The sequence below is a fragment of the Strigops habroptila genome, chromosome 7, assembly GCF_004027225.2.
Source record: "Strigops habroptila isolate Jane chromosome 7, bStrHab1.2.pri, whole genome shotgun sequence".
NCBI lineage: Eukaryota > Metazoa > Chordata > Aves > Psittaciformes > Psittacidae > Strigops > Strigops habroptila.
Genome location: NC_044283.2, coordinates 25,107,146 through 25,119,551, shown reverse-complemented (window position 1 = coordinate 25,119,551; position 12,406 = coordinate 25,107,146). Strand labels below are relative to the sequence as shown.

At 38.9% G+C, this 12,406-nt stretch overlaps 1 protein-coding gene across 1 annotated transcript in view; it reads right to left on the bottom strand.

Annotated features, from left to right (window-relative positions):
* LIMCH1 (LIM and calponin homology domains 1) overlaps window positions 1-12,406 on the bottom strand; it is a 188,482-nt gene that overhangs the window by 71,429 nt on the left and 104,647 nt on the right. The window contains exons 4-5 of the mRNA XM_030492195.1: window positions 6,158-6,264; window positions 2,774-2,804 (exon numbers count right to left, since the gene is read on the bottom strand). Of these exons, the coding sequence (XP_030348055.1) occupies window positions 2,774-2,804; window positions 6,158-6,264 (138 nt within the window). The remainder of the gene's footprint in view (window positions 1-2,773; window positions 2,805-6,157; window positions 6,265-12,406) is intronic.

The following is a 12,406-nucleotide window of genomic DNA, read 5'->3' as shown; positions in this document are numbered from 1 at the left end:
TTTAGAAAAAGATTAAACTGTCATGTCTATCTGGACAATAAACAGCAAATATAAAACTGAATAGAAAACTAAGCAAGATATTTGAAACTGTCTAGGAGACACACTTACAAATATATGTCTGTAAATACAATAGGAAAAAAATCCCTAACGAGTACTAATACTAGTGGTCATTAATGAAAACTGTTAAGACTAATGGAATAAATAAAACTTCTCAAATGTGTGCCTGCCTATTTCAAGGACAGAAAAGGTAGTTCCATTTTTAATCATCTTAATGTAATTAACCAGATAACATGAGAATATTTACTTCCAAGCTTCTGCTAGTTTAAGGAATGCTTAGCCCAAGATTAATCAAAAGCCATAAGCATCTGGTTGTTCCTATCAGACTAACACAGAATGAATTAGTGGTTTCATTCAAGTTCTGACTTGATCTCTCTGTAACTCATAAGTTAGTTCAAAACTAGCATGAAAAAAAAAAAGCCAAGAATTGCTCTTGCAAATGTTTATATACCCTCTCACTCCTTCAGGTAGCAAAAAAATCTGACACTGCTGGTATTGCACTTTTTTTAGGAAAGGAGAAATTAAAATGCTCATGATGGTCAAATCCAATACCTTCAAAGACAGTCCTCTGCACCCACATATGTCTTCACTTAAAGCACTGTCTTTAATGGTACCTGTGCAGCAGCAATTTGGACTGGAAACTGCTTGTCAAAGGCAATTCAGTTCAGTGTTTTGCACTGATTAAAAATGCCAAACCATCACCTCAGAACTTAGGGCTTTTTCTCATTTAATGCTCATTATTTGGCACATTCCATGACATTGCAAAGTATTTAACTGCAGAACAAATAGGAAATATTTTGATGCGGAAAAGATGTGCAACCGATAATAAATAATAGTTGCCATTAACCATCTTAAAAAAGTTAAATAAACTGAAATATAGTATTTTATGTTTCAACAGGGCCATGTAATTCATACTATATAGCAACCTAAAGAAAATAGGACTAGGAGAAATCGCAGGGGGGGTGCTGGGGACAGTCATCTCTTTCCTAAACTCCTCTTCCCTAAAACATGCACCCACATTCCTTCGGTGCTTCCTCCTCAGTCACACATACTAGACTTTAGATTAGCCTTTTCTCCTCAACTTTCTCTAACATCCCCATTTTTCATATAAGTGTGATATCCAAAATCACACACAGCTGAGGCCTTGCCAGAAAAGGACATAGCATGTGTCACACAGATTCCCTGTTTAAAAACAACCATGGTGCATAATGTAAAATATATTGTATTTTATATATATCATTTATATTTCCCTTTAGTTATTAGATAATATACAGCCATGAAATAAATGGATAACATTTTTAATAAAGTTCAGAAATTTTCCCTTTGTTTTAAAAATTACATCCAAATTGATACTACAGTGCTGAGTGAAAGGAGGTGGTTTCAACAATACGGAATTTTTTTTATCTTCAAACAACCTTTATCCAAGCTGTTTTCCTTCAACTAGCACTAGTCAACAAATTTATGCAGAAAATTCTTACAGGACATGTTCTCAAGTTAAGTGAAAACACTTGCAAATATAGTATTCCTAGCAACCAGGAAACTGTCCAGTTCATTTTGCCATTTGGTTCTCTGATGAAGGTTGTGGTATTTTCATTTATTTCTGCTAGCATTTGATCATTTTCTCTCTTCTTCCTTTCTTGATCCATTTGTTTTGTTTGTTTTTATTCCCCAAATAATATTACATTTGCAAGCAATTCTGACTGGCTGCCAGCCGAGGTTGCAGGACCATGCACCTGGAAAGCATATATTGCCTACAAGTACACTGTAGAGGATACTTTTGAAGCTTTACCTTTAAAACAATACATGTGTACAAACATATTCAGCCAGTGCCCACAAGAGTGCTAAAATGCCAAAGCTGAACTCCTCCCCTACAGCTTTGGGTGCTGGGTGCAGAAGATACTACTCAAATGATGATAGGAAACACAGGATGAATTTTCTTTGGGGGGGTATTGGTGTTTTGAGTGAGTTTTGTTTTGGTTTTTTTTTCTTACCTGCAGTCATGATTACTGGCTTGCAAAGTTATTAGGAAAAGGTCTTGGCATCTCCTAGCAGTTTATAGGGATGTGAGCCAAATATTAAATTGAATTTCTAGCAATTTACAGCTGACTAAGGACAGACATCTTGCTAGGCTTTAGGTGAATAACTAACTGTGAGACCAACAAAGTTTAGCCATTTTCTTTTCCACTTCACAATTACAGGATGCATTATCATTGCTATTAGGTTAAATTAATAAGAAATTGAAGTTAAATGGAATAAGCCTTCTGGGGAAACACTCATTTATTTGGAAGAACAAATGAGAAAGCTAGAAAATCTGATAGCAAAGACTTGCATCCAGATCTAACAACCATTTTGCTTCATATTAGATGCTTTGTGCAAATGTACTTTATGCCTATATATTCATGAAAGGCTACAGAAGCATAGCTTTATGGGCAAGTCAGACTGTTCGCAGTGAATACCACAATGGATAGCACAGAGATTTCATTATTTATCCCTTATCTAAGAAGAGACAAACTTTCTCTATTTTATTTGTATTGAAAGGCTGCTTTGCCATAGCAGTTCTACCTAACTGTCTAGTACAGTAGAACCTGGTTAGGTTTGTATTCAGAAGAACTTCTTAGCAGTACTCAGTTTTTACTGACACAATTCTTGCTCAGGCCAAATACAGGATTAATCAGACAAAAAAAAAAAAAAAAAATACTCCAAGTGGTGTACTTACATTTTTCAGCTTTCTACTATAGTCGATGTTCCTGGTTGCGCGTGTACACACACACACGCACACACACAGAGGAAAAAAAGAAAAAGAAGAAAAAATAATCAGAAAGCAGACACATTTTCCAAGAGCATGTATGCAGCAGATGAAGTTTTCCCTACCAAAAGCCTGCAGAATGCTTCTGCTGGCTGGAAACACATGAAAGCTAAGAAGATGTAGTTCACACATTCATTTATACATAACATGGGAGTATTTTGTCAGCATTACTTCAATCATTAATTTAGAATTCTGGAAGTACAAGAAGAAAACGTGTTTATAATGGTCCCACAGTAAAGCAGGACAATGCCAAAAAGTCCTTTAGAGTTGCTGATTTCTTCAAAAAACAAGATGAAAGTCCTCTCTGCTAAAATACATTCTGCAGTAATCCAACAGTCCGATTCTGCTCTGTGATAAATCATGCAGCCCATACTGATTCTGGAAGCAACGAAACACGCAAAGGAGACTGAGGAAATCATCACCAAAGATTAAGGAAACAGAGCAGGTTCTTCTGTGGAAACAAGCATCACAAAGAACAAAGTAGATGGGTGAAGCAACAAAGATCCTGCCACTTACAACAGAACCTGCTGTGGAAAACATATTTATTTTTTGAATGCATACTCAAGCACTCAAGACTGAACGTTGTCATCCTTCTCAATTTATCTTTTCACCAACGTTCATCAAAGGGTAGAAGTTTTATGTTAGAAACAACAAAGCACAAAGTTTGTGCAAACATAAACAACATTTCAAAATTCAGCAAAGAAACCATTAAAAATGAATGGAGGAAATGTGCATCACATTCAGGTGCTGAAAACCACATAAGACTAGTTCAGAGTTCGCAAAGATTGTCTCCTGATTATTTAAAATGGAATTGCTTTCTACTAGAACAGTAAGTCCACTTCAGAACTAATAGTTACCTGACAAAACCAAAGATAAATGTACTTAAATCTGGGAGAATAACAAAAAGCTAAAAATAGGCAATGTTGAAACATATTTCTTTTTATAACATCTTTTTAAAGACAAAATTTTATCCACCAATACCCACATACTAAGAAAAATAAAACAGTCCGGGTTTTTTTTTCTTATAAAATAGCAGTGGAAAAGAGTCTTGTTTAACAAGTAAGGAAGACATTCTTTACAGTATTAGCTCATAACTTTTACTAGCTGAGTGATCCAAAAAAAATAGGTCTAATGCATACCTCAATTAACATTCATATGAAAAAGAAAATGGTTAAAAATGTCAGTATCTTAATGATGTGCAATAATGTCATATTCATCCTTTACCACAGAACAAATACCTTTTTAACCATATTTAAAAAACCTCAAAAGTCTCCAAAGAGGGGAAAAAAGTCACCTTCATGTTTTGGGAACTAGCTAGCAGAAGACAGTCTTGAACATATTTCTCCAGAACAGTCATGGCTTTGGCTTGTACGCCTCATCTCAGTTACTCAGTGTGAACTTGGACAGTGCTAGGAAAACATTTGGCTCAATTCCACAGCTGCTTTCTCTGAAGAGTTGATGGGGGAAGAAAAAAAATCCATTGCAGTGAGACACTTCACATGTATCCAGCATCATATTCAGCGGAGGGCCAAGCCAGCTCCATGGAGTTTATTACTCCTAGTTTAACTTGCTTATGTGCTGGACAGCTCTCCTTGGAGCTCCATGCTAGCCCCAGCCTCTCAACCTGCCTCCTCCGAGGTACTCCACCATCCTCAATCCCAAAAGATCAAGCTTCTTATCAGAAAGACTGTTTCTCTCTGGTTTCATATAGGGATCAGGGGTTTATATGGAGATCAAGATTGCTTCACGAATCTCTCCAGCTACTCATTGTCATGACTTTACAGGACATTGTAAAGTATCAGCAGTAGGACCAGATTAAGAAGAAATATGTTACATAGTCCCCTCTCACTGGTATGTACAGGCGAGAAGAACCTTATATTAAAGCCAGAAACTTGGAAAGGAGCGAAAAATGGGAGACTATTCCTTAAAACAAGGAAAGTGGCCAATTTGATTTTCGGAACCTTTGCATTTTCCCAGACAGTGCTTGAACACCATGAAAACTTGCCCAGCTTCCACTGCCAGAAGGGAAAAAAAAAAATTAAAAAACCAGAATGCTGCTGAAATTTAGAAAATTGTTTCCATACACTTTTCTAAAATGGATATGTCTGACCAGGATTTCATTAGTGATCTTTTTGGCCAAACGAGACAAGGCCATTCAATCAACTCAGCAGTATTTTTGCTTGTCTGTAGAGCAGTAAGTTTTCAATATTACACAAGACAGACCAAAAAAAAAAAAAATAAACCAGGAGAACTTCTAAATAACACCAATTACAAATTTTGTTAGTTTTATGAAAATATGTTTGGTTTTTGGGGGTGGGGAGCTTGATCGCTATTAATATAAAGGAGAATAAAATACAGTTTGACTGCTTGTGTTCCTTTAGTCCATGATGACAAAGTCTTCCCTGAAAGGGATAACAGTTCCGAATCAAGACCTCAATCTATGACTATATGGACTTTGATTCAAGCCTGCTCTGTGTGAAGTCGGTAATTCTTTCTGTGCCAGTTTCGCATCTATATTTTAAATCACTTTGTGGAGTGAAATGCTAAAAATACAAGCTTTAGAGTCTAAGCATCTATACTCTTTGCAGTGAGGGATGGGTACATGCCATGGCTAAAAAGCTGTTGATTAAAAGGAGATTTTAAAAAAATCACTTCACCCCCTAAAAAAAATTAATTAGTTATTAGGAAGGAGAACCTCTTAAAATGCATGTGGTAATTTGTGTGGCAGTAGGTGTGTGCTTCCATGAAAAGGTATCTAAACTGCATTTCCAGTCCACACATTTCTCACAGACGTCTTCAGCCCAAATATCAAGTCCCAAGCTATAGCTCTTGTTAGACAATAAACAGACCGTGCTGATGTCTGCACCTTGTAGAGTCTGAGAGGCCTATAAATGTCCTATAATGCATCTTCAAACCAGTTTAATCTGAAATAACAGAGCTGTGATTTTTTTTCCCCAGCCTACATAGTTCATTAGTTGGACAGACAAAAAAGAATGTCATCAATTCAGACTCAGGAAAACCCCTAAGTCCCACAGAATCTCATTGCTTAACTAAACCAGTATTTTAAAAGAGCTGCGGTTGGTCTCTCTGGGAAAAATAACAGCCCTTAGAAAAAGCCTGTTGAAGGGAACAGTGTATTCTTCCCAGTGCTGAAGGTTTCCCAAACCTCAGTTTCCTTTTTGCTTTATACAAATGACAGTTCTATAGCCTTTTTGCTCATCCTTAAATATTTACTATTACATTATATGCATCTGAGGTTGTAACATACTAATCACAAACTGCTCTTGTACTTACTTGATGGTTACTCTATTTGATGTGTCCTGCAGATCACCAGGATCAAAAAGCTGAGATTCTTTAAGTCCCAGCTCTTTGCAGCCTCTTAAGAATAGGATGATATTATCCTGAAAAGAGACCAAAAATAAAACAAACCCAAATTTTAAACTGTTTGTCATCAAAAAAAATAACCCGACCAAACCAATCTCTCCCTAACTCAGTAACAGCTCACAAACAGTCATATCATTAGCTAAATGAAGAACCAAAGACAATTCCAGTCACATAATTTAAGAAGTCAGTACATGTTTTGTTTGAAAACCAGATAAACATGAAACTTTTTTTTTTTTTAAGATGTGTAACTGCAACAAGCTTGCTGACTTTTCTCTTTCCAAACCCAGATGTTGGCAATCTTTAACTGAAAAACCCTGCTAAACTCCCCACCTACTGTTGCAGGCTGCCAACACAACTGCAGAATGTTACTGGGCAGAAAAGGTTGGATTTCTGAAGTGAGCAGGAAGGGTAGATACGAAACAGCCCACCGCCAGTTAAGCAAGCAGTTTGTTCAGAAAGCATTTTGCATGTTGATACAAACAAGCCAGTTACTCCTAGTAAACACAACTGGTCTCTTGGCTCTCCAACCTTTACCAGCCAGAAGCCGCTGGAGGTAGGTGCCTTCTGCCCTAATAAAATGCTTGCAGCTACACTTTATGTGACCAGTGTCTGTAAGAAGAAACACCAATTTTATAACAGTTTTTAGGAATGATTTACAATTTTCAGAGTGTAAAAAATAACTAAGAGAGATTAAGCAGAAACTGATATAAGCCTCTTTCAAACCAAATATGAGTGATGATGCATAGTTTTGCACGGAGGGGATTAAATCAGTATGTGTGCATATACATTTAATGTTTGGTTTATACTTACTTAAACTTATGAATGTACACTGCACCCCTTTTACAGAACCAGTGAATCTTTCTTATGCAGATAAACCTTGAAGGCCAGTAGACAACGAGGTTTTAGATATATACACCACTAGAATAGCAACTGCAACAGTAGATGTGTGGACAAGTAAGGATATAACTTACAGCTTGATACTCTCTGAGGCCTCTCATCTCAAACATCCAGCTGGAGGTAAGCTGCCATGGGAAGAGTTAAGAGTGGAGCAGAACCACAGCATGCGGCAGATACCTCCATTTTGGTAAAATCTGGGAAGCAGAGGAGCCTGGGCAGTGTTCAGCTCTTGCCCACCCTGCATGACAGAGCAGGATTTGTGAGCAGGGCTCTCCCCACATCTGCTCCCGGGCCTTTGTTTGGGTGGCATGGCCATAGCTCTGCAACAGCAGCCCTGTTTATTCTGTCGGGGCGCAGCAATCAGCATGCTAATCACTGCAGTCTCTGCATGCCAGCACTCTCACACACAAAGCTCGCCGTCACCAGCCACACCGCAAAGAAATACAGACTTGGAAATTTGGAGGAGTCCAGATCTCCCTTTTTTTCCCTTGGCTGAAACTTAACAGCTCTGGAGGGGAGCCATGGGGGAAAGGAACAGCAGTTGAGAGAGCAGAGAGCCCATAACCCAGAGAGACAGCATCATTCATGACATGAAAAGATGCTTGTAAAATTCTCCATCTGGCTTACTGTTTGCACTATAATTTTTCCAACTGCATAATGAATAACTCTTGTGTTTAGGCTTTGATGGAGGACAATTCTGGTCACTTCCAAACGGTGGCTGGAACAATGTGTAAAACTAATAAAAATGCAAAAGCATTAAAAAAAAAAAAAAAGTCCCTAACAATATTTCCTAACAAAGATACACAGGAAACACAGGACAGAGTAACCTAATAGGTTTAGAAAACAATCAAAGTAGGGGGAACTCCAAGAGTAACTAACTGCATCCATCTTCATGCCAAAAGTTCATATCCAAGTTATGCGAAGCAGTAAAAAATATCAGCCATTTGGCAGCCATGTAGTTTGTAAATTCACTTCTTCTGTTGATGAACAAATGCCCACTGCTCAAAAAACCCCAGTGCCACCACCCTATGCCTGTTTTCACACATGCTTTCATTTTGATGGTCATCATAAGAATAGCATTTGCCAACAGTCACTAACACCATCCCCCAAACAATTTCTCAGAAGCTGGTATCTTCTATGGGCACAAATGACCATGCATGCCAACAAGATGCAATCACTGAGCACTGAAAAGTTTTTGGTTTTGTTAACAGTCTCACAGTTTTTATTTCCCAGTGGTCCTAAAAATGGCAATTTGTTTAAAAGGATTAAAGAAAAGGCCAACAAAGAAATTGTTTTCAAGTTACAGATACTCAGGTAAACCTGCCTACACTGCCTAACCCCAAGCCAATAATATCTCGTACTACTGCAAAACTAAAGTTTTCCTAGTTCACTCCAATACACTGGAGATTTGTATGTGTTCGTTCTGTTGAGCCTATAGAGAAAAACCCTTATAAGCCACTAAAAGGAGAAAGGAGTCTTATTGTAAAGACCCAGCTCCCATCAAAGCTTTCTTTCAGGATCACTACAGCTTGCATAGGCCAAGTCCTGGTTTCTTCGGTTCTCAGAAAATTTTGCTTATATATTCCATTTTCTGAGAGAAATGATAGTTCTGTATCTGTTAGCTGTAACTACATGTTTTTTGTAGTCATCTACAATGCCAAAAAACCAGAAAAGAAATAGGTTTATAGGCAGCAATGGATATAAAACATCCTTAGTTTAAGTAAGTGACTGAAACCACATACCTAACGTGCAGGCCCAGCTCCTTAAAACTTGGCAGAGTTAAATAGGTCATGCAAATGGGTCACGCTGCAATGGTAAGGATGGCAGTGTGGCCAGCTGCCGTGCCTCAGTTAACAGGGTGGTATCTTTTACAGTGGTCTCAGAAGACACACGACCTGAACTCAGTCCCTCTAGCAGCCCCTACAAGGCACTATCGCACAACTGCCTCAACACATTAAATGGAGATGATACTGCCTTTCTCTCAGCTGTTACTTGCTGCAGTTGCAGAGTTGGAGTAGACATGGGGTTGGTCGCTTGGTCAGCACATCATTTCCTACAGCCCCAGAGGACCTGCAACTGTCTCATGCTGTCTCCTCTCAGTTTCAGCCCATATCACTATTCAATTGAAAATATTTTTCTGGCTTTTGTCTTTCACGCACCCAGAGGAACAGTGAGCTTACAGGTTATAGTCTAAACTTCTTTTGCAAATTTTATCTATTTTTTAATCTAGAAAATTTTATATCTGTAAATATAGAGATTTATAGATATCTATAAATCTATTAATCTATACAGATATCTACAAATTTTATCTATGCTTTATCTATACAGTGACATAAACTAAACTGGTTGCTTACAGAAGACAAACGTTTCAGTGTGGTGACAGACAGAGGACACAAGCACAGGATGCATTGATAGGTTAAACCCCAGCCCTTTTCTGCCTGCCTAAGCAGAATCCTGACAGTTACTGCTAGATCAGCACTGTAAGCAATGTCATTTACTTATAAGTATTAGAAATGAAAAAAATTATTAATGTTTTGCTATACTGAATTTCAGAAAAAATAATAAACACACAAAACATTACAAACTCTCAGGCAAAGCTAGCCACAAACCAGCAAGAAGGGCTGGGGAGGAGCAGAGATGGACAAATGGGTGCAGGGCAGTCAGTCTCTGAGAACTGAGTTAGAAGGATGCATGGGAGGGAAGGAAAAGCAGCTCTTGCTTTTAAAACTGCACTTCAATACCATTAACTTTTCATCCTTTCTGGTTTGTAACCTGACAGACTCACCTCTACAAAATCACTTTGCCAGGACACCATCTGCAGGTAATGCAGAGAGAATAGAGGCAGAGGGGTTACACACATCCACAAAGGTGGAGGGAGGCAAAAATATGCTACTCATTTATAATCTTTTCTTTTTCCTTTTTTTAATAAGACTGATAACCCATGTGTTACAAATATGAAAAAATGTTTACTGCACAGCATTAAGTCATTTTCCTCACACTCGAAATGCAGCACAAAATCCTGAACCCTGTAAAAAAAACCCCACAGAAATTGGCAGTAGTGCAGGACAGACACCCTGGAAAGCCACTGCAAATTCACACAGTAGCACTGCCAACACACAAGATAGTTCAAGCTAGCGAGAATCAAATATTCACAGCAGGCAAATTCTCTCCATAGGATCTGCTGATCAGATGCAACGGCAAACAGCTTGAATTTGGCCCACTTCCATTCCTTTCATCTGCCACAATAGTATACAAAATATTCTCACTGTATTCATGCTGCACATCAGACCTGCAGCTTATCACTGCACAACCATCATTCGTCAGATGTGCTACTGCACGGCCTGGATGAGATATACAGATAAACTCGGGGAAAACAAAAGCAAGCCAAGCTGTATGTCTGCACAGAACGCTGAACAAAATGCCAAGTGCATGCCACTTCTGAGAGCTAGAGATATTATTAGTTGCCAGTAGCACCGAGCTGTTTTGCAGGACAGCTGCAGACAAACAGGTGGCGTTTTTCATTTCTGGAATGCTGAAATTTTCCCTGCTCCAGAATAAATTGGAAGATTTCTAAAAAATATATCTATATTTCCACATAGCTTTTCTGAGCAATTTCCAGTACAGACTCTCAAAAGCCTTTTGTTTACTCTCAATGTTTCTTCCTAATCCCTCATTTTTCCATTTTATATAAATAATTAGTGGTGATAATTTATTAATATGAAAGCAATGGCTCTTGATTGATTCACGAGCAGATGGAAACATTGAAACATTCAGTTCAAGTCCACCAGGAAAAAACTTCTTTGAGAAAGGCTGGGAACTTTTCATATATATATATATATGAAATGTATATATATGCTATATATATGTATATAGACATACACACATAATCTTTATTATTTATCCAATATGCTTTACTACTTATGTTTTAGTGTATGTATATGTTTGAGTCTATATGTAATGTTTTAGTCTCTGTATAATGTTTTACAGTTTATATAGTTTGCTTTCTGTATATACAGTAAAACTACACTTCAGAAGACATTGTTTTCTGTGGCAGATTCCAAATCAGTAGATCTGGAAGGAGCTTGATCATAGTCAGGACACATTCACTTAGAAACTTAGGACACTTTCCCTCCAGAAGGTGCAGGATGACAGCTCACCAAACTGAAGCGAGCCCCAACAGCACAGTACAGGGAGACAAGGCTGCACGCACCCCTGGATTCTGGCACACAGCAGCCTCATCTAATGAAAATTAAATGCTACATGGGGAAAACCAGAAAGAGAGCGACCCTGGAACCGGGGAGGGAACGCAGGACTTACCAGCCCGTCAGTGTGGCCTGATCCTCGCCTCCCGAAGCGCAATAACCCTGTGGAGCAGCAGCAATGACAGCCGGCTGGCTGGGAGCCCCGCAGCTGCTGATGGCGGGGCTGTGAACCCCAAACTCCACCCCCACTGCTGTAGAGCAGCCCCGACACCCCTCAGGAGGAAAGCAATCACCGTGTGTGGAACCGTCTGAGCCCCAAAGGCAAAAAACAGGTCCAGAGAATGAATGCAGGGGTGATTCGGTTAAAACAGCAGGAATAACATTCGCTGTCCGGAGATGAAACTGTATGGCTCCAAAGGCAGGGAGGACTGCAGAAGTCACTGGGACAGCGGCCAAGCTTGCCGGCAGCACCACAGGCCAGAAAGACTGACAAGCAGGACTTTTCACAGCTCAGCAGAGGAGGTGGCAAAGAAGCCAAGCATTTCCCTGCTTCTTTTTGGGCCATCCACAAGGAAAAGATGTGTCTCCTCAAACAACAGCCCCACTCCCTTAAGAAAAAGGCAAAAAACCCCCTTAAAACCTCTGTGAAGAAAATGGGTCTGTCAGGAGCACACTGCAACTACACCAAACATACCAGAAACCCCTCTAAGCAATCTCCAGGTAATATCTAAGACTGCCAGAAGATGCTCAGTACCAGACCCCCAGTATCCAGCTCAAAGTGCGAAATTCCTACCAAGGAGCTTAGATCCTGCTGCTTCCAACCAGGCTTACTAGGTTGGAAAATTGCAAGTGCCTACAGCAAGAAGACAGCACACAACTTTGAAACCACTATTTTACACTATTTTGGTCATATAAAAATTACCCTCCTTTGATAGTACGAAGGGAAAGCTGGTCAAAGGAAAGAATATACTCCATTCATCTTTTCAGAGAGCTGCTCTTAACATTTTTGGCATCCAGCAAAATCTTTTGATATTAGTTCCAGTCATGAATTTCATATAAA